Source organism: Oncorhynchus clarkii, chromosome 2 (genome assembly GCF_045791955.1).
Source record: "Oncorhynchus clarkii lewisi isolate Uvic-CL-2024 chromosome 2, UVic_Ocla_1.0, whole genome shotgun sequence".
NCBI classification, from domain to species: domain Eukaryota; kingdom Metazoa; phylum Chordata; class Actinopteri; order Salmoniformes; family Salmonidae; genus Oncorhynchus; species Oncorhynchus clarkii.
In genome coordinates, this window is record NC_092148.1 from 77,375,726 (window position 1) to 77,401,746 (window position 26,021).

The 26,021-nt window shown below is 42.3% G+C and overlaps 1 protein-coding gene across 11 annotated transcripts in view; it reads left to right on the forward strand.

Moving 5' to 3' along the window:
- Window positions 1–26,021, forward strand: part of LOC139374107 (protein-methionine sulfoxide oxidase mical3a-like) — a 112,885-nt gene that overhangs the window by 59,460 nt on the left and 27,404 nt on the right. For 2 of the 11 annotated variants that reach the window (XM_071115129.1, XM_071115138.1), the window contains exons 18-29: window positions 428–532; window positions 1,631–1,741; window positions 2,940–3,050; window positions 3,369–3,467; window positions 4,031–4,147; window positions 4,627–4,813; window positions 6,091–6,185; window positions 6,295–6,388; window positions 13,646–13,841; window positions 15,421–15,674; window positions 23,176–23,250; window positions 24,710–24,909. In XM_071115129.1, the coding sequence (XP_070971230.1) occupies window positions 428–532; window positions 1,631–1,741; window positions 2,940–3,050; window positions 3,369–3,467; window positions 4,031–4,147; window positions 4,627–4,813; window positions 6,091–6,185; window positions 6,295–6,388; window positions 13,646–13,841; window positions 15,421–15,674; window positions 23,176–23,250; window positions 24,710–24,909 (1,644 nt within the window). Of the gene's footprint in view, window positions 1–427; window positions 533–1,630; window positions 1,742–2,939; window positions 3,051–3,368; window positions 3,468–4,030; window positions 4,148–4,626; window positions 4,814–6,090; window positions 6,186–6,294; window positions 6,389–13,645; window positions 13,842–15,420; window positions 15,675–16,123; window positions 16,202–16,867; window positions 16,991–17,441; window positions 17,505–23,175; window positions 23,251–24,709; window positions 24,910–26,021 lie in introns of all 11 variants that reach the window. The other 9 variants (XM_071115146.1, XM_071115154.1, XM_071115161.1 and 6 more) reach the window with 6 other exon arrangements.

Genomic DNA, 26,021 nt, shown 5'->3' on the forward strand with positions numbered 1-26,021 from the left:
TGGCTGTAAAAAATAAATTAAAAAAACATTTCTCTCATGCTTGCTTAACTGTAAACTAATTAGTTGGTAAATGTGAAGAAATTTGGTTCATTTGCCTTAATTTTCACGTGTCCAGTGGGTGGCTGTGTGTGATGAAACAGTGTTGGCTTGAGTGTGTAGTGTGGTAGAATGCCAGCGGTAGTTACAGAATGAGTGTGAGGGTGATACTGTAGCAGATTATTGTTTTAACCTATTGGATGTGAATCATTAGTTAAATTGAAATTAATATGTGAATGTTTGTTGACTCACTGAATTCAAAAGTGAATTTGGATGAGGCAATATGACACCTGAAGGGTACAGAGCTGTGTGTCTGTGTGTGCACGTGTTGAATGGAGGAATTGTGCACGTTAGTGACAAATGACGGCCTGTCCTCCTCTCCACTCTCAAGCCAAGAAGCAGTACAGAGTCAACCTGTGGCTCACGGAGCTGCCCTAAGAAAACCATTCTGCTCTCCTCCTCTTCCTCCACCTCCTCACTCTATCTTCACTTACAGGTGACCAGTCTGTCTAGTCCATACCAGACCAGACACACTCCCCTGTCCTCTGCCTTGTTGATCCTTTATCTAACCTCTATCCTCTCAGGTCTTGTCTTACCTTACGAACAAGCTATCCAGTTGTGCCGTCAAAGTAGAAAGCTAAATGTAGTGACTCTTCTTCCCCTCCCTATATTAACGTCCTAGACGTTAGCATTTTGCTACACTTGAAATAACATCTGCTAACCATGTGTATGTGACAATAACATTTGATTTGAGGACTTCCAACCTAACTAAAATGAACTGTATCTAGTCTTAGTTTCCGTTCTTCTCGTCAGTGGGTTTCTTGTGTTGTGGCTGACCAGCGTGTAGGTAGGCCTTGTTGCCATACTTTCTGCAGTGAAAGATCTGATGCTGTACATGGCATGCTGTGGTTTGTTTATGAGCGGAGAAACATGGCCCTAGCTGTCAGTTTTGAAGTGTCTGGGTGTCCTTCAGCATTGTGATGGAGGAGGAAGTCACCACCCAGGACCAGACCCTTCTGACACACAGGGTAACCATGGTTGAATGGGCCTGTGGTCAGTGCTAACCCTCAGGGAACTAACAACACAGGCATAGTGTGTGTGACTGGGTGGCTCCACGGCTTGTGTGGGATGGAAGGGATTGTTGTGATCAGAATATGATTGAAACAATCAACAAAGTGTAAGCAGATGACTTACAGTATGAAAGTATACAGTATTTCAAGGCTAGTCTCATATGTTTAGTTTGGGCACTATTGTTTGATCTCTATCGCCATAGCAGTGCTTGCATGCTGACTCATACAGTATTATATGATATGTGTGCAATTTGTAAATAATAATTTGGTGGGTGCTTATATTTGTCCTATTTGACACATGTACAAGTGTGTATTAATATACATGTGTGAATTTGAAATTCGTTTTTTCTAAATATCCCAACTCCCCCTGAAAGAGTGGGTTGTCAATAGAGGTCTGTTATTTCATAGCCTGTCTTAAATTCTCAAGCCAACCATACCAGCTAACTGCATCAAACCAGTGTTATCATGTTTTGGGCCACACAGACTGTAAACACACACAATGCTTACCTTCGTTTAATCTGCAGAAATGGAAACCCGCGCAGCTTGACGAGCCAGAGCCTATTCACATCCCTAGCATTCAGGAGAGGTCTGCGAGATTAGTCGCTAAGTTTAAGGGTAAACCTGAGAAACCAAAGGTGAACACCATGGCATGTTGTGTGAAAAAACAGAGCCGTATATAATCAGTCAATTCATTATCTGTAAGTGATGGGCCTTGTGGATTTATTCATTTTTAAAAATAGTTTGAGTGTCTTTGGTGTTGGTTTACTACTGTACTCTAGCTAAGAGCGAATTCCTCATTGTCATCAATCTCAGTCCTGTTGCCTTTTCTGAACTGTCCTACATTATTTATCTGTCCTCTCCTTCCCCTGGAGCCTAAGAAAAAGCCCTCACGTTTCTTTATAGAACAGTGGCACCGGTCTCACAGCCAGAGCCCAGAGAGCCCCCTCTCCTCCCCTGAATCGCTCAGACAGGTAGCCCTCTTTCCTCCCCTGAAACGCTCAGACAGGTAGCCCCTCCTCTCTGGGGAGAACTACATTAACACATTACCTCATCTCTGCTCCTTGGAAAACTCACTAGATTGATTTTGATAGATTGATTCGATTTTAAATTATATAAGATATACCTACTGCCATCAAGGACAGCTGCATTATAACCTTTCTCCTCCGACTGCTACATTTTATGTTTGAGTCATTTAGCAGACACTCTTATCCAGAGAAACTTACAGGAGCAATTAGGGTTAAGTGTCTTGTTCAAGGGGACATCAACCAATGTTTTAACCTAGTCATCTCAAGGATTCGAACCAGAAACCTTTTGGTTACTGGTCCAACGCTCTTAACTGCTAGGCTACTAGTAACCACCCTGTTAACCAGTAACCTCAATAGCTGACCAAAGCTGAATTTGCCCCTGTTTTTCTATTGTGTTTCTACTGCATGGCAAATAGAAATTGGCTTTGCAACAATGCAGCATTTACAAGTACACCATAAATGAGTAGTGACCTCTGCTAATAGTGGATCAGTTATGTCAAGGCACAGCAGTCAGGGCACCGTTGTTAGTATGCATATGATGAACCTGTCAGATGAACCTGTCACATAAAAATCACTTAAACAACTAAAGCAAGCACAAATAACCTAGCACACAAGGCTAAAACCTCTATCACAATCAATCAGGTTGCTCTCGCAAAAGAGGTTTCTAACCTCAATGGTCTTTCCTGGATAAATAAATGTTAAATAATTTGGATGTTGTGTGGAGCATGGGATGCTTTGCGCATTGGCTAAATTCTTCCTTACCAGTCCTATTCTGTTCTTTGTAATCTAATAATGTGTTCTTCTGCAGGAGCTAGAGCTTCTGCGCTCTGATGACCAAATGCTGTTACATAGCCTTAGTATACAGGAGAGGGCTGAGCAGCTTGCCTCACAGTTTCAAAGCAAGCCGACAAAGCCACAGGTGATACACACCACTCAATAGCCTTGGCCTGGGTTCAAAGTTGAGGACTTTACCCAAAGAACTGACCTGATCTCTGATCTCCTTAGTTACTTTACAAGATGTCATTAATGTCAGATCGAGTAATAAAACTATAAATAAAACACTGCCATTAATCCTATTGTTTACTCAGTATCTGTCATTCGTGTTATGTAGAATTAGAATATGACCCAGCCAGGGGTTTTCCATATCAGCTTGTCTTGCATCTTTGCCTATTCTCTTTGTTCTCATGCCAAGTCCTCCTGCCTTAATTGTCCTCTCATTTCTTTCTTTCCCCTGGAGCCTAAGAGAAAGCGCTCACGTTTCTTTATAGAACAGTGGCACCTGTCACGCAGCCATAGCCCAGAGAGCCCCCTCTCCTCCCCTGAAACGCTCCGACAGGTACCCTCTCCCTCCTGAGGAGATCTGCAGTGGGGCTGACTCTAACACACTCATTGCCTCTGGGAGATGGGCCAAATAACTCACTGCCTGTCCTCTGATATGTGATTGAACTGATTTCCAATGTGTGTCCTAACAAGCATGTGGACAATGCATACAGGAATGCATACTAGTCAACAGCTGTTGCTCCTCATTAAAGTAATGGTGTGTAGACATCACTGGTGTTGTAATGGTTAAACTCCAAGCACCCTTTCTGTCAGACACTGCATGTGGTGGTGTGTCTCATGGCTTTATTAGTGTAAATGAGGGTTCAAGAGTTCTATGCAGGTTTGCACATATTTGAAAACACTAATTCAAAGCAGTTCATTGGATTGGTGAGCCGACACATCTACACGCTTGATCAACCAAACATGGCTTCATTTCCCTCTCATGATATCAGTTATTTTCCAGTGCTCTTTAGTGCCTTACCTATCACATTCCTTTGCATTCTTTGCATGTATTTATTTTTCCTCCATGTCTCTTTCTCTCATCCTACCGTCCTTTCTTTCTTTCTCTGCCCTCGATAGAGATATTTAAAGATGTACACAGGGGGAGTAAGCTTATTGGCTGATCAGATAGCCAATCAGCTTCAACCTCAGGAGGAACCCAAGCCCTTACTTGACGAGAGGGAATTGGTGGAATTGGTAAGAGCTAATGGTGTCGTAGGGCACTAGGCATGTTGTAGACCCAAGAGTGAAGTGACTCCAGCTTGCGAATTCAGCTGTGGTGTTTGGGGATAATGAGTGTAACTAGGACTTCCTGCTAGTTCTAGAGAACGATTTGTAATTGTGTGTTTCTTAGAAACTAACTCTGTGACCAGTGTTCTGTGTGTGTATGTGGAACATTTTGACCTTGTGTTTGTTGTGGTATCCAAAATGTGCTATAATCTCAGGTGTTTCTGACAATGCAAACTTCTTTTGTTTTAGTGGCCCATGTTATGACCTACTAGGTTGTGAATGGTTTGACATCAATGGAACAGTTGATCCCATTATTCTCTATCAGTTTGATTTTCCCACTAAGTTGTAAAGCTGGGGCTCCATGGAAATACCTACCCTCTCTCTCCATCGCTCTGCACCTCTCCCCTGCCCCTGATCTAATCTCCTTTCCCCCTCTTCCTCTACAGGGTTCCCTGAGGAAGGAGTTTCCCCAGAACATCGGGGGCAGTGATGTGTGCTTCTTCTGCCGGAAGCGTGTGTACGTGATGGAGCGGCTGAGTGCCGAGGGCAAGTTCTTCCACCGTAGCTGCTTCAAGTGTGACTACTGCGGAACGACGCTTAGATTGTCATCCTACGCCTTCGATGTGGAGGATGGTACGTGCTCCCTAGATGCGTCTTTAGACCACTCGCAATGATCATAATGTAGTGTACTTTTCAGTCAATACAAATGTAATCTGGTCCCAGATCTGTTTGTTACATGTGAACAGATCTAGCTTGCATACGCTGTTGATACAGTGGGGAGAACAAGTTTTTGATACACTCCACTTTTGCAGGTTTTCCTACTTACAAAGCATGTATAGGTCTGCAATTTTTATCATAGGTACACGTCAACTGTGAGAGATGGAATCTAAAACAAAAATCCAGAAAATCACATTGTATGATTTTTTTAAAGTAATTAATTTGCATTTTATTGCATGACATAATTATTTGGTCACCTACCAACCAGTAAGAATTCCGGCTCTCATTGTTCACTGCATGTGAACAAGAACACCCCACTGAATGACAGTCACTTTGTTTTGTCTTGACAAAATTCAAACAGGGCACAGACATTACTGACACACAATCAGATATATCACATGTATTTAGAAATCCCTTTTTACATCAGCAGATGATACAAAGTGCTGTACAGAAACCCAGCCTTAAACCCCAAACAGCAATCTATTCATATGTAGAAGCACTGTGGCTAGGAAAAACTCCCTAGAAGGGCAGGAACCTAAGAAGAACCCTGGAGAGGAACCAGGCTCTGAAGGGTTGCCAGTCCTCTGCTGGCTGTGCCAGGTGGAGATTATAAAAGTACATGACCATTAAGGCCAGATTGTTCTTCAAGATGTTCAAACATTTATAGATGACCAGCAGGGATCATTTGAGAATTATATGATACTGTAGAAAATGCTGACTGAAATGTTGGCCTACTCATAGGTAGACATACATGTACTGTTAGCATGGTCAATTATACCAAGCCTTGTCCTTGTGGTTACAGTAAGAGTTATCAGATTGTCCTGCATTATCCTCATAGAGCCTGCTCCAGTCTTGTGATGTCATTCCCTTTTCTCTATGGGTGTTAAGGTCTCTGTTGTGCTCATTGAACAAGTAGAAGATTGTTAGCAATGAGGGAGTGGCTGTTTCTCCCTGTTTAGTTTGTGATCCCAGTCATCCCACTGGTAGAGCAGACTCCAGAATGCCCACTGGGAACTTAGGGAGGGAAGGAGGACAATAATAGTGTCTATCTATGAACAGCATAGTCTAATACACACAGATGCTTTCACCGTACTAAAGATTATACAACAGCCAGATGAGGGGAATGCAGGCTGATCTGGAAAGGTGTTTTGTTTTGCGCTGATTTGATATTTCTCTGTTTTTGTCTCCTGCAGGGAAGTTTTACTGCAAGCCGCACTACTGTTACCGCTTGTCTGGTCAGGCTCAGAGGAAGAGGCCAGCACCGACCTCTGCTCTGCTCAATACAAAGGTACTACTGACCCATCCTCTCTCCCCACCCCACACACACACTGGATCTGTCATGTCGGACAATCAGGAAGTGTAGGGTGTGTATTGACCCCCTCCACCCCTGTCTTCAGGACAACCAGGCGTCCTTGCCCGTCATGGTCACCGTGGACTCCCCCGGGAGGGGGGAGATGGCATCCCTGTCTCCCGCTGAGCGCCAGACCTCAGGTACCCCCACTAGCCCACTTTCCTCACCTCTAGCTGTGGGGCCACTGCCCCGCCTGGCCTCACTGGCCCGGGCTCGATGGTTGGGGGAGGGGCCCCTGCGCACCCTCCGCTGCACCCTGTCCTGGACCTACCACCAGGTGGAGCTAAACTCCCTCAACTCTCAGCTTCTGTATACCTACTGTATCTACCTCTTCTGCTGTTTCACCCTCAACGCCTTGCTCAATCTCCTAGCATGACCTGTAGCATGATGTACTACAGTACCCATAGAACATACTGTATCCCCCTCCCTTATATGACCTCTGTGGCTTTACTTCACAACTAATGACTCTGAGTGAATGTTAGCTAGCGTCCTCTATTCCTCTTTCGTATAGCTTGCTGTCCTATTGATGTTATTTCTGTGATTCTGTGCTTGTGGTGTGTTGGTTTTTTCTTGAAGATGCAGCATTCCCTCCCCTTTTGGTCAATATAGTAGCCCCCGCTGGCAGCTACATTTTAAAAGAATGGTGCATCATCTTCGATCTCTCTCAGCTGGGAAATTAAAATAACAGTCAGGCAAAATGATGAGCCTTCGCTGTTCACTTCTGTGGGTTTTTAAGACCTAATTATACTGTAATTACTTACCTTTTCGCACTGTTATTAGTCATTTAACAAATTAAGTAATTTAACAGTAACCTGTTGAATTGATTAATAGTTGTACATTAAATGTAATATTTATATTAATTTAATTATAATATTAAATATGTTTTATTACTCAACAAATGTGTTGAGTATGCTCTTTTGCCTGCCTGTGCTTTAATTGAAGGCCCAACTCTATTGTGATTGTAACCTGTAGTGCTCTCTGACTTCCTTAGTTTTACCTTGTCCTATTTGACCTTCTCAGTAGAGCATGCCTGTATCACTGCTTGTGATTGGTTCTTTGTAAAGCTTTACCTTTTCACCCTCCTATCAGAGTAGCCTGAAGCTGAGAGCTAGTGCTTGAAACAGGGCTTGTGATTGGTCCATTGTGAAAGTCACCCTGCCCCTCATCTCTAACTCTACCATCAGTGGGTGTCCTGTCTGTCTTCCTGCATCCCTCTTTGCATTCTAACACACACACACTGGTTTTGCTAAATGCTGCATTTATCTTGCATATACTTTATAGATTCTACAGATGAAACGTGTAGGTTGATGTATCTAATGTACGGCTAATTATCTAATGTGAAGTTTGTAGCTTAGATTACTTTATTAAGAAATCTGTAGGCCTGCTAGGCTAGTATTAGATTTAAGGTAAGTATAAGGCATTCATCCCACAACTACTAGAACATTTTTATACTTGGTAATAAGATAGAAGCAGGCCGCAAACATGATGTATACACTACAAGATTATGTGGCCACCTGCTCGTCAAACATCTCACTCCAAAATCATGTACATTTAATACGGAGTTGGTCCCCACTTTACTGCTATAATAGTCTCCACTAGAGGTCGACCGATTATGATTTTTCAACGCCGATACCGATTTATTGGAGGACAAAAAAAGCCGATACCGATTAATCGGCCGCTTTAAGAAATAAATAAATAATCATAAATAAATAAAAAAGTGTACATATATACACATTATTGTAATAATGACAATTGCAACAATACTGAATGAACAATGAACACTTTTATTTTAACTTAATATAATACATATTATGGGCTTTTGGGGGGGTGTTCTTAAGGTGATTCCACAGGTTGGTGGCATTTTTTGATTTAGCCGTTGCTGACCCCATGCTTACATCTTTATCACAAATAAGACACCTTGCTTTCCCTGGTGCCAACTCCATGTAATAGTCCCACACTGGTGCTCTGCTTTTCTCTGCCATCTGTAAAACACACACACAGCTCTGAAGTGACAATGAAACTGAAGAGTCCGCTTAGTAGACAAATACTCTCAACTGTTTGAATAAAAATAGAGTTTAAGTTACCTGTGATGAATGTTGAAAACAAAAACTGTAATTTCTATATGCAGGAAATCCTATTTTAATAATGGACATGGTAAGAATTGACTTCCAAAGTGCGAGTCATAATTCCCATGACACCTTCTAGCAAAATCTGAAAAGCGCTTCCTTCATTAATTTATTCCATAGGATATTTTTAGATTCACTTAAAATAAGGTCTGTGTTTCGTGTAGGCTTACACCACCTTGCCAATTTTATAACTGTGTAGATATCCATAGGACAAGGTAACTCTGACCAATATTGGCTAAATATAAGCAAAGATCTTTTTTTTTTGTAGAGTGGATTTATGAAAATATGTTGACAAACGTTACCTTATCCTAGTGAGATTTACACGGGTACCAAAACGCAGAGGTGGTTTAAGCACGAAACACAGACCTTATTTGAAGTAGATCAAGACATTCTCTATGGAAGACATGAACGGTAAAATAACGAAGGAACCCCTTTCAAGTTCAGCCGCAAGTTATTACAGGAATTATAACGCGTCAACTATTTCTCTCTAAACCATGTACCTTTGACTATTACGAGCCTGCTGCTGCCTACCACCCCTCAGTCAGACTGCTCTATTAAATATCAAATCATAGACTTAACTACACTGCTCAAAAAAATAAAGGGAACACTTAAACAACATAATGTAACTCCAAGTCAATCACACTTCTGTGAAATCAAACTGTCCACTTAGGAAGCAACACTGATGGACAATAAATTTCACATGCTGTTGTGCAAATGGAATAGACAACAGGTGGAAATTATAGGCATTTAGCAAGACACCCCCAATAAAGGAGTGATTCTGCAGGTGGTGACCACAGACCACTTCTCAGTTCCTATGCTTCCTGGCTACAACCCACACAAGTGGCTCAGGTAGTGCAGCTCATCCAGGATGGCACATCAATGCGAGCTGTGGCAAGAAGGTTTGCTGTGTCTGTCAGCGTAGTGTCCAGAGCATGGAGGCGCTACCAGGAGACAGGCCAGTACATCAGGAGACGTGGAGGAGGCCGTAGGATGGCAACAACCCAGCAGCAGGACCGCTACCTCGCCTTTGTGCAAGGAGGAGCACTGCCAGAGCCCTCCAGCAGGCCACAAATGTGCATGTGTCTGCTCAAACGGTCAGAAATAGACTCCATGAGGGTGGTATGAGGGTCCGACATCCACAGGTGGGGGTTGTGCTTACAGCCCAACACCGTGCAGGACGTTTGGCATTTGCCAGAGAACACCAAGATTGGCAAATTCGCCACTGGCGCCCTGTGCTCTTCACAGATGAAAGCAGGTTCACATTGAGCACATGTGACAGACGTGACAGTCTGGAGACGCCGTGGAGAACGTTCTGCTGCCTGCAACATCCTCCAGCATGACCGGTTTGGCGGTGGGTCAGTCATGGTGTGGGGTGGCATTTCTTTGGGGGGTCGCACAGCCCTCCATGTGCTCGCCAGAGGTAGCCTGACTGCCATTAGGTACCGAGATGAGATCCTCAGACCCCTTGTGAGACCATATGCTGGTGTGGTTGGCCCTGGGTTCCTCCTACTGCAAGACAATGCTAGACCTCATGTGGCTGGAGTGTGTCAGCAGTTCCTGCAAGAGGAAGGCATTGATGCTATGGACTGGCCCGCCCGTTCCCCAGACCTGAATCCAATTGAGCACATCTGGGACATCATGTCTCGCTCCGTTGCACCACAGACTGTCCAGGAGTTGGCGAATGCTTTCGTCCAGGTCTGGGAGGAGTTCCCTCAGGAGACCATCCACCACCTCATCAGGAGCATGCCCAGGCATTGTAGGGAGGTCATACACTACTGAGCCTAATTTTGACTTGTTTTAAGGACATTACATCAAAGTTGGATCAGCCTGTAGTGTGGTTTTCCACTTTGATTTTGAGTGTGACTCCAAACCCAGACCTCCATGGGTTGATAAATTTGATTTCCATTGATAATTTTTGTGTGATTTTGTTGTCAGCACATTCAACTATGTAAAGAAAAAAGTATTTAATAAGAATATTTCATTCATTCAGATCTAGGATGTTTTTTGAGCAGTGTATAATAAACACGCATAAATACGAGCCTTGGGTCAAGTCCGGAAACTATCACCTCGAAAACAAAACGTTTATTCTGTTCCGTATTTTATCTAACTGGTGGCATCCATGAGTCTAAATATTCCTGTTACATTGCACAACCTTCAATGTTATGTCATAATTACGTAAAATTCTGGCAAATTAGTTTGCAAAGAGCCAGTCGGCCCAAACGGTTGCATATACCCTGACTCTGCCTGCAATGAACGCAAGAGAAGTGACACAATTTGGTTAATATTACCTGCTAACCTGGATTTCTTTTAGCTAAATATGCAGGTTTCAAAATATATACTTTTGTATTGATTTTAAGAAAGGCATTGATGTTTATGGTACACATTGGAGCAACGACAGTCGTTGATTGATTGTTTTTTATAAGATATGTTTAATGCTAGCTAGCAACTTACCTTGGCTTACTGCATTCGTGCAACAGGCTGGCTCCTCGTGAGGCAGGTGGTTAGAGCGTTAGCGTAGTTAACTGGTTGCAAGATTGAATCCCCCAGGCTGACAAGGTAAAAATCTGTTATTCTGCCTCGTTCCTAGGCCGTCATTGAAAATAAGAATGTGTTCTTAACTGACTTGCCTAGTTAAATAACGATTAAATAAAGGTGTAAAAAAAACAACAACTTGAAATCGGCCCTAATTAATCGTCCATTCCGATTAATCGGTCGACCTCTAGTCCCTACTCTTCTGGGAAGGCGTTCCACTTGATGTTGGAACATTGCTGCGGGGAATTGCTTCCATTCAGCCACAAGCATTAGTGAGGTCAGGCACTGATGTTGGGCGATTAGGCCTGGCTCGCAGTCGGCGTTCCAATCATCCTAAAGGTGTTCGATGGGTTTGAGGTCAGAGCTCTGTTCAGGCCAGTCAAGTTCTTCCACACTGATCTCAACAAACCATTTCTGTATGGACCTTGCTTTGTGAACTGGGGCATTGTCATGCTGAAACTGGAAAGGGCCTTCCCCAAACTGTTGCCACAAAGTTAGAAGCACAGAATCGTCTAGAATGTCTTTGTATGCTGTAGCATTAAGATTTCCCTTCACTGGATCTAATGGGCCTAGCCCGAAGCATGAAAAACAGCCCCAGACCATTATTCATCCTCCACCAAACTTACAGTTGGCACTATGCATTCAGGCATGTAGGGTTTGCCTGGCATCAGCCAAACATAGTTTCCTTACGTCGGACTGCCAGTTGGGCAATGCACAATTGGCCCAGTGTTGTTAGGGTTTGGTCGGGGTAGGCCATCATTGTAAATAAGAATTTGTTCTTAACTGACTTTCCTAATTAAATAAAGGTTAAATAAATAAAACAATTATGGTGAAGCGTGATTCATCAGTCCAGAGAACACTTTTCCTCTGCTTCAGAGTCCAATTGCGGTGAGCTTTACACCACTCCAGCCAACGCTGTGATCTTGGGCTTGTGTGCGGCTGCTCGGCCATTGAAACCCATTTCATGAAGCTCCCAACGAACAGTTCTTGTGCTGACGTTGCTTCCAGAGGCAGTTTGGAACATGGTAGTGTTGCAACCGAGCACAGACGATTTTTACACGCTACGCGCTTCAGCATTCGGCAGTCCTGTTCTGTGAGCTTCTGTGGCCTACCACTTTGCTGCTCATCCGTTATTGCTCCCAGAAATTCCTACTTCACAATAACAGCACTTACAGTTGACTGGGGCAGCTCTAGCATGGAAGAAATTTGACCAACTGACTTGTAGGAAAGGTGACATCCTATGACGGTGCCACATTGAAAGTCACTGAGCTCTTCATTAAGGCCATTCTACTGACAATGTTTGGCTATGGAGATTGCATGGCCATGCGCTCGATTTTATACACTTGTCAGCAACGGGTGTGGCTGAAATAGCCAAATAGCCAAATCCACTTATTTAAAGGGTGTCCACATCATTTTGTTTATATAGTTTCTATTAATGGCTAACATTGATCATTTCATAACACATGCTAACCTGTGGTAATCCCTATCTTTAAAATTGAGGTTAGTCGAATAGAATTCATTGGCTCATGAATTTATTGTCTCATGAGACTGTGATGCAGGCTCTATTGACTTCTAAATGTCCTTCTGTGATACTAGAGTTCTGCATTCTTCAGTTTCACTAATCTGACAAAATGTCACCACATGCGCCATCGCATGAAAACAAATGAAATATCACACTCTGCCTCACCAAACCATGCTTTAGTGAGGGTTGCATGCGGCCATTGCTTACAACACATTTTCTGTTGGTAAGTTTCTCTCACCTTATTTTAAGCTAAATTTATAATTTTAAAGAACACATTTTTAAGTGTTGCCGTGCCCTATGCAAGTGGATGATCTCATCTCAAATTTAGACTGATTCTACTAGACCAGGAATGGGCAACTTTGATGGGGGTTGGAGCCACAAAAAATCTGAACTCATCATGAGGGAATGCGATCCAGGTCTGCGTACCCACATCCATATCCATCCTGCAATTCTACACATTTTGTCATGGGGTGGAGAGAAATGTTAGCCGTTTTTAAGCTAATTTACTGCAATTCAATGCATTTTGCCCTGACTAATGCCATATTAATATGATATCTGAGTGAAAGTGAAAACAAAGTCAATGTGGGCCCCCCAGTCGGTAAATTGACCATGTTTACTACAACAGGGTACTGATTTGGGACACTAGTTGCCCATCCCTGTATTAGACTGTCAGTTTTAAGACTTGCTAGGAAGGATGGGAAAAGGCAAAGTAGTACCAGCCTTATGTTATATAATACATATATATTATAGTGTCTATAATAAATCTATTATATTTGTGAGCTACTGTAGGAAAAACAATGAATGCAATAAATTATTAGAATGACTGTGTGGTTTTGTCTGTTTGTCCTAGAATCTAAAGACATGTGTATACAAACATAACAATGGCTCAAACATGACACACATCAGTTCATACAAAATTAGTGCTCAACTATAGTCATGGAAGAAACATAGATGGAAACGTGATTCTGGAAAGATGTGGTTGCTAGAATGTTATACAGTAGGTACAGTATACTGGTATACTGCACTTGGAGATAAGGATAGCCCCAGTTTGAATGATTCCCGAGCCTGCCTAGTGTCTACACCTTGCATGGCTCTTACACTGCTGTATCCCTCCAGCTCCTCTCCTCAATCATGCTACCCATCTGATTCTTAGAAAGCCTGTCTTGTTTTCTTTCCCCGACAACCGTCCGCCCTCGCCCCTCCACGATCCACCCCAGTCCCAGAGGTCAACGGGTTGCAGGAGCCCAGCCTGCCTAAGCGTCTGCGGGGCACGCCGGAGCGCATCGAGCTGGAGAACTATCGTCTCTCTCTACAGCGGGAGGAAGATCTGGAGGAGGTGCCCGAGGAGACACTGGCTGAACACAACCTGAGCAGCGTGCTGGACAAGGACAAACACGCAGAGCTGGGATCCAGGTAAGACAGAGGGACAGTCAGCTCTGCGAGGGCATGGCTAGTGGGAGCAACTGTTGAATCTCACCAGTTTAGGCCTATGTTTTATTTTATTTCACCTTTATTTAACCAGGTAGGCTAGTTGAGAACAACTTCTCATTTACAACTGCGACCTGGCCAAGATAAAGCATAGCAGTGTGAACAGACAACACAAAGTTACACATGGAGTAAACAATAAACAAGTCAATAACAAATAAAAAAAGAGTCTATATACATTGTGTGCAAAAGGCATGAGGAGGTAGGCGAATAATTACAATTTAGCAGATTAACACTGGAGTGATAAATGATCAGATGGTAATGTTCAGGTAGAGATATTGGTGTGCAAAAGAGCATAAAAGTAAATAAATAAAAACAGTATGGGGATGAGGTAGGTCAATTGGGTGGGCTATTTACCGATGGACTATGTACAGCTGCAGCGATCGGTTAGCTGCTCAGATAGCAGATGTTTGAAGTTGGTGAGGGTGATAAAAGTCTCCAACTTCAGCGATTTTTGCAAATCGTTCCAGTCACAGGCAGCAGAGAACTGGAAGGAAAGGCGGCCAAATGAGGTGTTGGCTTTAGGGATGATCAGTGAGATACACCTGCTGGAGCGCGTGCTACGGGTGAGTGTTGCCATCGTGACCAGTGAACTGAGATAAGGCGGAGCTTTACCTAGCATGGACTTGTAGATGACTTGGAGCCAGTGGGTCTGGCGACGAATATGTAGCGAGGACCAGCCGACTAGAGCATACAGGTTGCAGTGGTGGGTGGTATAAGGTGCTTTAGTAACAAAACGGAGGGCACTGTGATAAACTGCATCCAGTTTGCTGAGTAGAGTACTGGAAGCTATTTTGTAGATGACATCGCCGAAGTCGAGGATCGGTAGGATAGTCAGTTTTACTAGGGTAAGTTTGGCGGCGTGAGTGAAGGAGGCTTTGTTGCGGAATAGAAAGCCGACTCTAGATTTGATTTTGGATTGGAGATGTTTGATATGAGTCTGGAAGGAGAGTTTACAGTCTAGCCAGACACCTATTCTAGGTCGGAACCATCCAGGGTGGTGATGCTAGTCGGTCGTGCGGGTGCAGGCAGCGAACGGTTTAAAAGCATGCATTTGGTTTTACTAGCGTTTAAGAGCAGTTGGAGGCCACGGAAGGAGTGTTGTATGGCATTGAAGCTTGTTTGGTTAGGTTAGATAGCACAGTGTCCAAGGAAGGGCCAGAAGTATACAGAATGGTGTCGTCTGCGTAGAGGTGGATCAGCGAATCGCCCGCAGCAAGAGCAACATCATTGATATATACAGAGAGAAGAGTCGGCCCGAGAATTGAACCCTGTGGCACCCCATAGAGACTGCCAGAGGACCGGACAACATGCCCTCCGATTTGTATTGTAATGCACACAAACTGTGGCTGATGCTTAAATTATAATTTAATATTGCATGCTGGCATGTTATGGTCAGTGCTTGTAAAGTATTGGATATATACGGTGCCAGTAAGTGTTGGTGTGTGTGTATATATCCTCTCCTTCCCTGCTTGCTTTAACATCTGCCTCTCTTGCACTCCTACAGCAGCTCTGAGTCTGACATGGAGGAGGAGGACCAGGAGGATGAGGACCATGAGGAGGAGGAGGAGCAGCAGGAGCCCCCCAGCCCCTCAGACCTGGGAGGGGTACCCTGGAAAGAGGCTGTGGAGATCCATGCTAAGCTGAAAACCGACAGCGACCCAGGGGCCGGGGGAGAGGACAGGGCTCAAATTGTTAGAGACCTAAAGGTGGAGGAGGAGGAAGATGAAGAGGAGGACGATGAGGAGGAATCGAGTGATGGTAAAATAGTTTTTTATTTTTTATTACGTGACAATTTAAAGTTTACAAAGTGTGTCTACTATATGTCGTTATCTACAGGTTCAGTTTTCAGATGTCCTGTTTGGAGTGCTGATATTCTGTCATGAAATAAAAAAATAAAAAATTATGATATGTGCGATTTGGAATGTAGCAGACCTGTCTAGTCACTCAGTCAGTGGGTTCTACAGTAAACTGGTGTCAGTGTTTTCCCTATGATGTCTTCCTCATTTGTATGTGAACATTCTGTCTTCATCTTAACTCTGACTATTGGTCCTCTTATCTCACTAAATCTGTTTTTTAAAGAAAAGTATTCCTCTTTCACCTGTCACTGTGAAGTCATTGTTTTCCTCATCTTCTCTGTGTCTCCTCCCCCCTCTCCCTGTCTGCCTGTCTGTCTGTCTGTTGTGGGGCATGTCTCCCCCTACTGGCAGAGGGGGAGTACTGCCCGTGGGAGAGGGAGCTCCAGTCAGGCGTATGGCTGGAGAACCTCAAAGATGAAGAGAATACAGGTACATTTAAAGGTAGCACCACTGCCTGCTGATGGGGTTTGCACACTTAATGACGAGTGAAGGGACATTCTCATTCATTAACTCTTGTGTTGGATTTGTTTCTTTTTACCAGGCTTTCTCCTGCAGTGTTGGGTTGGCATGGTTATGTTTGAATTGTGGAATTTTGACTGAGAAGGACGGTTATTTTTAATTCTCTGTTTTACATTCTCATGCTGAAATATCTCTACCTGTTTTATTCTACCCCTTAACGTTCTTCCTATTAAATTGTTTTCTTGCAACTTTGTTTTTGTAATAATCCACTTCTACTAAGAACATGTACAGTGTTCCTTTTTTAGTCAGTCAACAGTTTTACCATGGTAGAGACTTTGTCTTTCTGATTTATAATATTTTACTGTAAAGCTGCTACTGTTGTTCCAGGACACTATTGCATGCAGCCTCCATCTCCTTCCTGTGGTATATCATATTTCAACCGTACTGTCTCCTACTGGTCTAAAATCACCTCTATACCTTCTCTCTCTTATCCCTCTTGTTTCCCGTTCTGTCCTGTCTGTTTCCCTTGGTGTTCCTACTCCCATTGCTCAACGACTCTCTTACACTTCATACAATATGGATCTCAAATCCACACACACCAACCATATACGGTCCACCCCCTACACCTCCATACAGCCAGATACCTGCAGATCCAGCAAGTGCCGCAGCCTGTGGATCCTACAGTCATTAAGAATATCAGAGGAGTCTCCGTGCTGTTGGAGGGGCCTCCTGCCTCAGCCTCCCAGCCCTCCTCCACAGGTAACCAAGCCCAGAGGAGCTAATCCCTGGGTACACTTCCCAGGCCAGCCCCTTTGCTCCCTGACTGTGGGTCTCCCGGTTGGGGACCAGTGTCTCTCATCAGACTGGCTACTGCTGTGTGTGTCTGGGCCAGGAGGACCAACCCTTCCACACTAACCAACCTCTTGTCTATAATTATCTGTGGTTTTGATTGTCCTGCTTTCTTTTTTTGAGCATTTATGTTGTGTCTCAGTGTTGACGTTAAGGAGTCTGGGGTTGTGACCGATGGACAGAGAGACACAGGTTTCACTTGGTCTGATCAAAGGTCACCAATCACACCCCGGGTTCCTTCCTTTATTTATCCCTTTTGTTTATTCTGTCTGTTCATTTGGTTTGGCTTTGTTCTGTTATTTATTTCCCATGTGTCCGTTCTGTTAATATCCTGTCCCAACCATGTTTGTTTTAAATGTAGCCCCTGCCAACACATCCGCCCGTCATGAGGCTGTGCGAGTCTGGTTGGAGTCGGTGTCTGGAGGTAGTGCAGAGCGATATATGTGATCATTATATATGATGATCCCTATACCTTGGCTTTGCAGCTCTATTCTACTCTACCTTCCTTATAGCATGGCAGCACACACAGACACACACTCACAAGCATGCATGCTGGAACTATACATCGCAAGAGACCAACACTTTACCAGTTTTTCTCACCACCCAACCTCACCTCCCTGTACGTCAGATCACACTATAAAGTATCGGAGTAGAAGGAGATAAGTTATGGGGGGGGTTCCTCTTTCCTCTGATATTAACAGTGGCATGTTTCTGAGGTGGGTTGACTCCTTTTTCAAGCTTTTGGGGTGGTTTCGTTCTTGACAAACACACAAAAAAACATACAAACTTGTAACATACTGTATAGTATATGGATCTCACAAGGACCATTTGGACAGGAGGGATACTTTTGCTTTTCCACTTCAACATGGATGCCGTTAACACCTTGTGGATTTGCAATTTCTTGATGCAAGCGTCCTCTGTTTGCATTTTCAGTAATGGATCAGTGCATGTCTGTCTCTAACTACCAATCATGTCATGGTAATATATGCTCTTCTTTTTCTTTGTTTATCTGCAAAGCCTGTTGTGTGCAAATATATGTAAATGTTATGACGTGTCTATGAACATCTTACCACACATGTATTTTTATAATTGTCCCAGAAATTGACTTCTCCTAGGCCTAGTCAAATGCTTTTCTCATTCCTGTCTCCATGCTTCATATTCGCCCAAAGGTCTTTTTCTTAAGTGTTTGTTTAACCTTTCGTTTCTTGCCTGCCCTGAGGTCAGAGGGTTCAGATTAGAGGGTTCAGAGGGTTCAGATTAGACAGCTTTGAGGGAGTCTTAGACAGCTCTCTTTGGTTGAACCTAGGGCTGGTACGGTGACCGTATTACTGCCACACCGGCGGTCACGAGTCTTGATGGCAGTCAAATTCCATGTGACCGTACTCATGGTAATTAGGCTTCTCCAAGCTCTGATGCTGCTGATGGTCATTAATAACCTACCAAACTTGTTAACTGCCTGGTACCCCCGCACTATTATGTCCCTCTAATCAATCTGACATCAATGCAAATGTATCGAAAATCTAATCAAACACTTCACTTCAACGCTCATGTTGCGCAACATTTCTAACGGCTATGCAATTGTGTGAGAAAACAGAGTGATGGCCTCTTAAAAAGAGGAGTATCCCATCCGCTTTCTATAGGCTAGGCCTACTACATTTATTTCTCAACTTTCCTAATGTTAAGAAAATATTAAGTACATTGCTTATCTTTACAACAGGAGTATAGCCTACCTGGCTGGCATGAAAATGAACCACAGGAAAAGCATCCTCCATTCGCTATTTAAGTGGATAGATGACATGTATTTTTTTCCCGCTGCCCCTGTTTCGAGACAGGTGCATGATAATGGTCCAATTTTCACACACATATTATTTACTATATGTAAAGACCAGATTAAATCAAGAATGGTCTTGATGGGTGACAATATTAGTCTATCATTTGTGAATGATGCCCAGCTTAAGACAAACAGCGCATGCTGCATGTAGCCTAGCCCATAGGCTTGTGTTTTTTGTTAAGGTTTGTATCACAACTAAAGTGGTCAAATAACCTCTTAAAATCAAGCACATTAATCTGCTTTACAAGCGGTGTAGAGCCTAACTGGCATACATACGCAGAGCTTGAGTTTCAAGTTTGGGGAAGATCATTTTCACCATAAAATTAATTTTACCTTTTATAATAATCGTGCATAATCGTATTTGTGGTCACTTTTGAGAATGGTGTTTTCCTGCTAATGGAACATTTGATTATAGCCTACTGCCATATGCACATTGCTGTGCCTATAATGTGACAGCCTAATAGTTTATCAACATTTTAGGTTAACTTCTTGATGCACCCATCCCGTTACCGGGATCATTTTCGTCAACATCCGCTGAATTGCAGAGCGCCAAATTCAAATTAAATTACTAAAAATATTTACATTTCATGAAATCACAAGTGCAATATAGCAAAACACAGCTTAGCTTGTTGTTAATCCACCTGGCATGTCAGATTTCTAAAAAGCTTTTTGGCGAAAGCCGAATAAAATAATAATGAATAAAATGAATCGCTTACCTTTGATGATCTTCAGATGTTTGCACTCACAAGACTCCCAGTTACACAATAAATGTTCCTTTTGTTCCATAAAGATTATTTTTATATCCAAAATACCTCCATTTGGTTGGCGCGTTATGTTCAGAAAACCACAGGCTCGTGCGGTCACGACCAGGCAGACGGAAGTTCTAAATAGTATCCGTAAAGTTCGTAGAAACATGTCAAAGTTTTTTTATAATCAATCCTCAGGTTGTTTTTACAATATATAATCGATAATATTTCAACCGGGACTGTAGCGCTCTTCAATAGGAGAGAGAGAGAAAATGTCTGCTCCAAGCTGTTGCACATGCAAGACACTGCTGGCACCCAGCCATACAATTACGCGATGTGATCTTTCTTGCTCATTTTTCAAAATAAGAGGCCTGAAACTATGTCTAAAGACTGTTCACACCATGGGGAAGCCATAGGAAAGGAATCTGGTTGATATCCCTTTAAATGGAGCAAAGGCAGGCAATGGAATGAAGGCAGGCAAGAGAGCTTTCAGGAAAAACAGCACTTCCGGGTTGGATTTTCCTCAGGTTTTCGCCTGCAATATCAGTTCTGTTATACTCACCGACAATATTTTGACAGTTTTAGAAACTTTAGAGTATTTTCTATCCTAATCTGTCAATTATATGCATATTCTAGATTCTGGGCCTGAGAAATAGGCAGTTTCATTTGGGTACGTTTTTCATCCAAACATCAAAATCCTGCCCCCTACACTCAACAGGTTAAACGTTCTCATCTGTTGCGTCAAGCTCATTGTGTCAAACAGGTTTTTTCATGCTAGTGGTTGTATTAATTTGGAATCTATCTGACTGTTTGGAATATTTATTTCTTGCACAGAATAGAATAGGTCAACCTTTCTACTATGGGGGATAGTAGATTGACATAGGCTAGTGCTTTTGCTGTTCGTTAGGCCTACTCATCTTGTTGGCTGACGAAAAGTAAAGGTGGACTGTACTTCCAATATCTTCAAAATGCGCCTTGGAATTGGATAAGGACACACAAGGTTACGTCCCCGATGTGTCCGTCTTCACTTATAGCCTGTGAGAAAGACCCGATCACGTGACTGAAAGCCATGTGAGTGAAAGGTGCTTCGGCACGCAGCGGGAGGAAGTGGCACAACGGCAACTGGCCGCTAAAGGCATGGATTTTTTTTTTAGGGGATTTTATTTTTTGCAGCTGGGAAATTCGAGGGATTATCAAGTGCTTGTCAAATTTGTGAATGAGAGACTACAGTGTGTACAGCCTGTGCGAAAAACAAAGCTGAGCTCATGGCTTTCATGCAACTTTTTTCAAATCATCATTAGTCACATCATGTAGCCTAGAATGTATTAAAAATCAAATCATACAGCCCAAAATTTGTATCACAACTAAAGTTACATAAATAACTCATAAAAAAAACATAAATAATTAAATATAAATAATATAAATAATTAAGCATATAAGAGCACCTGTTTCTTTGTTAACCGCTCAACACAGAACAGCCGCATGTGCGTCCTCAAATCGTTTGGAGAAAATATCCTTTCTATTTTATTCAGCTACAGTATGTTCAATTGTATTCTTAATATTATAAAATAATGCCACGGAATTCTAACCAAATCTTGTCTGCTAAATTAACTAGTGTAGCCCACAGCAATATGGCATAGCCAGATCAGGACCTAACTAACATACAGTGGGGCAAAAAAGTATTTAGTCAGCCACCAATTGTGCAAGTTCTCCCACTTAAAAAGATGAGAGGCATGTCATTTTGATCATAGGTACACTTTAACTATGACAGACAAAATGAGAAAAGAATCCAGACAATCACATTGTAGGATTTTTAATAAATGTATTTGCAAATTATGGTGGAAAATAAGTATTTGGACACCTACAAACAAGCAAGATTTCTGGCTCTCACAGACCTGTAACTTATTCTTTGAGGCTCCTCGTTACCTGTATTAATGGCACCTGTTTGAACTTGTTATCAGTACAAAAGACACCTGTCCACAACCTCAAACAGTCAAGACCAAAGAGCTGTCAAAGGACACCAGAAACAAAATTGTAGACCTGCACCAGGCTGGGAAGACTGAATCTGCAATAGGTAAGCAGCTTGGTTTGAAGAAATCAACTGTGGGAGCAATTATTAGGAAATGGAAGACATACAAGACCACTGATAATCTCCCTCGATCTGGGGCTCCACGCAAGATCTCACCCCGTGGTGTCAAAATGATCACAAGAACGGTGAGCAAAAATCCCAGAACCTAGTGAATGACCTACAGAGAGCTGGGACCAAAGTAACAAAGCCTACCGCCAGTAACACACTACGCCGCTAGGGACTCAAATCCTGCAGTGCCAGACGTGTCCCCCTGCTTAAGCCAGTACATGTCCAGGCCCGACTGAAGTTTGCTAGAGAGCATTTGGATGATCCAGAAGAAGATTGGGGGAATGTCATATGGTCAGATGAAACCAAAATATTTTTGGTAAAAACTCAACTTGTCGTGTTTGGAGGACAAAGAATGCTGAGTTGCATCCAAAGAACACCATGCCTACTGTGAAGCATGGGGGTGGAAACATCATGCTTTGGGGCTGTTTTTCTGCAAAGGGACCAGGACGACTGATCCGTGTAAAGGAAAGAATGCGGCCATGTATCGTGAGATTTTGAGTGAAAACCTCCTTCCATCAGCAAGGGCATTGAAGATGAAACATGGCTGGGTCTTTCAGCATGACAATGATCCCAAACACACCGCCCGGGCAACGAAGGAGTGGCTTCGTAAGAAGCATTTCAAGGTCCTGGAGTGGCCTAGCCAGTCTCCAGATCTCAACCCCATAGAAAATCTTTGGAGGGAGTTGAAAGTCTGTGTTGCCCAGCAACAGCCCCAAAACATCACTGCTCTAGAGGAGATCTGCATGGAGGAATGGGCCAAAATACCAGCAACAGTGTGTGAAAACCTTGTGAAGACTTACAGAAAACATTTGACCTCTGTCATTTCCAACAAAGGGTATATAACAAAGTATTGAGAAACTTTTGTTATTGACCAAATACTTATTTTCCACCATAATTTGCAAATAAATTCATTAACAATCCTACAATGTGATTTTCTGGATTTTTTTTTCTCATTTTGTCTGTCATAGTTGAAGTGTACCTATGATGAAAGTTACAGGCCTCTCTCATATTTTTAAGTGGGAGAACTTGCATAATTGGTGGCTGACTAAATACTTTTTTGCCCCACTGTAAGTACAACGCAGAGTATGCTATTCTGTTCTTCTGAAATAGTTTCTTCATATCATGTTTCTTTAGACCTCTCAAAAAATAATAGATTTATTGTGATAGTGTAGGCTATATTACATGGATTTATTTAACATTTATTGAAATGTAGATATTCCAAAGTTCTGCATCAGGGGCTTGTAGGCTATGCTAAATGTGTTTATGTTAATTAACGGTCAATTACAAAATGTAATGACCGCCACAGCCCTAGTTGAACTAACTAACTAAAAGCTCAGTTGGTACCCTGTTTAACTGTTTCCTCGCTCTCCTTTGCCCTCAGAGACCTGTGAGGATGAGGACCCGGAAGTAGAAGTTGGCAGCCATGATTTTGAGCCGGGCACCGAGATGGATCAGGGTATGCAACCAACTTTTTCAACATATCTACTGTTTAGTTTTCTAATTATTAATTTAATACTAGAGTGAGGTTTCACAGAATGTGTATGAACAAATGTAATTTATGAGCTATGATGACAGCAAGGGTTAGACTGGTGAGGTACATTATCGGGTTCAAAGATGTACTCGTTAGTACATTGTTATGGCAGAGACATGAGCATCTCATCATTATATGCAGATCTCTGGTATAAGTGAGTTCACCAGGAAGTTACATCACACTTACCTCTCACCTCTCACTACAGATAAAACAATTAGCCAGATATTTCACCGGATGTATAAATTTGAAGCATCTGGTTGGCACTTCCACTCACAACCAAATATGGTGAATTACACTACCATTCAAACGTTTGGGGTCACTAAGAAATGTCCTTGTTTTTTAAAGAAAAGCAAACATTTTGTCCATTTAAAATAACATCAAATTGATCAGAAATACAGTGTAGACATTGTTAATGTTGTAAATGACTATTGTAGCTGAAAACAGCAGATTTTTTTAATGGAATATCTACATAGGCGTACAGAGGCCCATTATCAGCAACCATCACTCCTGTGTTCCAATGTCATGTTGTGTTAGCTAATCCAAGTTTATCATTTTAAAAGGCTAATTGATCATTAGAAAACCTTTTTTGCAATTATGTTAGCACAGCTGAAAACTGTTGTGCTGATTAAATTAGCAATAAAACTGGCCTCCTTTAGATTAGTTGAGAATTTGGAGCATCAGCATTTGTTGGTTTGATTACAGGCTAAAAATGGCCAGAAACAAAGACCTTTCTCCTGAAACTCGTCAGTCTATTCTTGTTCTGAGAAATGAAGGCTATTCCATGCGAGAAATTGCCAAGAAGCTGAAGATCTCATACAATGCTGTGTACTACTCCCTTCACAGAACAGCACAAACGGGCTCTAACCAGAATAGAAAGAGGAGTGGGAGGCCCCGGTGCACCACTGAGGAAGAGGACAAGTACATTAGAGTGTCTAGTTTGAGAAACAGATGCCTCATAAGTCCTCAACTGGCAGCTTCATTAAATAGTACCAGCAAAACATCAGTCTCAACGTCCAATGAAGAGGCGACTCCGGGATGCTGGCCTTCTAGTCAGAGTTCCTCTGTCCAGTGTCTGTGTTCTTTTGCCCATCTTAATCTTTTATTTTATTTGGCCAGTCTGAGATATGGCTTTTTCTTTGCAACTCTGCCTCGAAGGCCTGCATGCCGGAGTCGGCCTCTTCACTGTGGACGTTGAGACTGGTGTTTTGCGGGTACTATTTAATGAAGCTGCCACTGTATTTCTGATCAATTTGCTGTTATTTTAATGGACAAAAAAAATAGCTTTTTCTTCAAAAACAAGGACATTTGGACGTGACCCCAAACATTTGAACAGTAGTGTACATTATCGAGTTCTAAGATATACTTATTGTCTATATTATTACAGAAGACATTCCCTCTGACGCCGAGGCTGAGGCTCTTCTACACCAGTCAGAGATAAGTGAAGCGTTTCCTGAAGAGGACAAGAAGTCGGAAAGTCAGGGGCTCGCCTTCAGCATTGAACAATCTAGTGTCAGTCCAGTGAAGTTAGTTGGGGAAGTTGTGCTCTTGCCAGTCAAACCACCGACTCCACAGCCTGATTCACAGGTAAGAAATGTTGGTAACACTTTACATTAAGTTGCCCTTATTACTCACAATGCAGGAGTTACATAGGCTTTACTATATAATTACATGGTTATCGTGTTGTTGCAAAATCAGTTATTACACAATTGGAACATGGAATGTGTTATTCCACATGTGTATCTTGTTGTTATTACACATTTTCTTGTTCCGCTATGTAACTGTTTTGTGATTACATGTTTGAAAGTCACCTGTGAATTACAATGTTAACAACTCAAACCAAAATCTGACCTTGTTACATGTGGCACTCACTACAAGGTGCCACTACCATTGAATCCACATGTAATACCAGAGTTTATAAATAGGCTTAGACCTTTAACAACAATTATAACAATGAACAACCTGTCATTAACTACCAGTAATTTTCAATGTGTTTATTTTTATGTTATGACCTGGCTCAAAGGTTATACCAAATCAAGTGTAACGTTAGAACAATATAGTTACAATATAGTTACATAGGATCTACTTAATTGTCATGTACCTACCCAGGAGCAAGCAACTTAATGTAACTCGAAACCCAGTAGGGTATAACCTTTATAATTACTATGTAGTTACAATGTAACAACCTTTGCGGACACTAGTCTAAACAGGAGCAATTAGGAGACAGGACAACTTTAGGTATAAGCCTTTTAGTTACATTGTATGTACAATCTTTAATAACCAATCATGTAATTACAATATTGTTACAAGGGATATACACTGAGTGTACGACACATTAAGAACACCTGCTCTTTCCATGACAGACTGACCAGGTGAATCCAGGTGAAAGCTATGATCTCTTAATTATGTCACTTGTTAAATCCACTTAAATCAGTGTAGATCAGGTATTCCCAAACGGGGGTACGCCAAATATAAATGTGATTGACATAATACATTTTAAAAAATACAAAAAAAAAAAAAAAAAAATTGCTCTAAAATTGATAAATGGTTAAAAAAAAGGAAGGCCCGGGTCCATAGAGACACATACCAGCTCTACTGGTTGTACTGCTACTACCAGCAGTACTACACCTGCACCTGTTGAAGGCACAAGTTGTTCTGCTTCCACGAGCACATCCAATGCTAGCAAAAGTAATCCTACC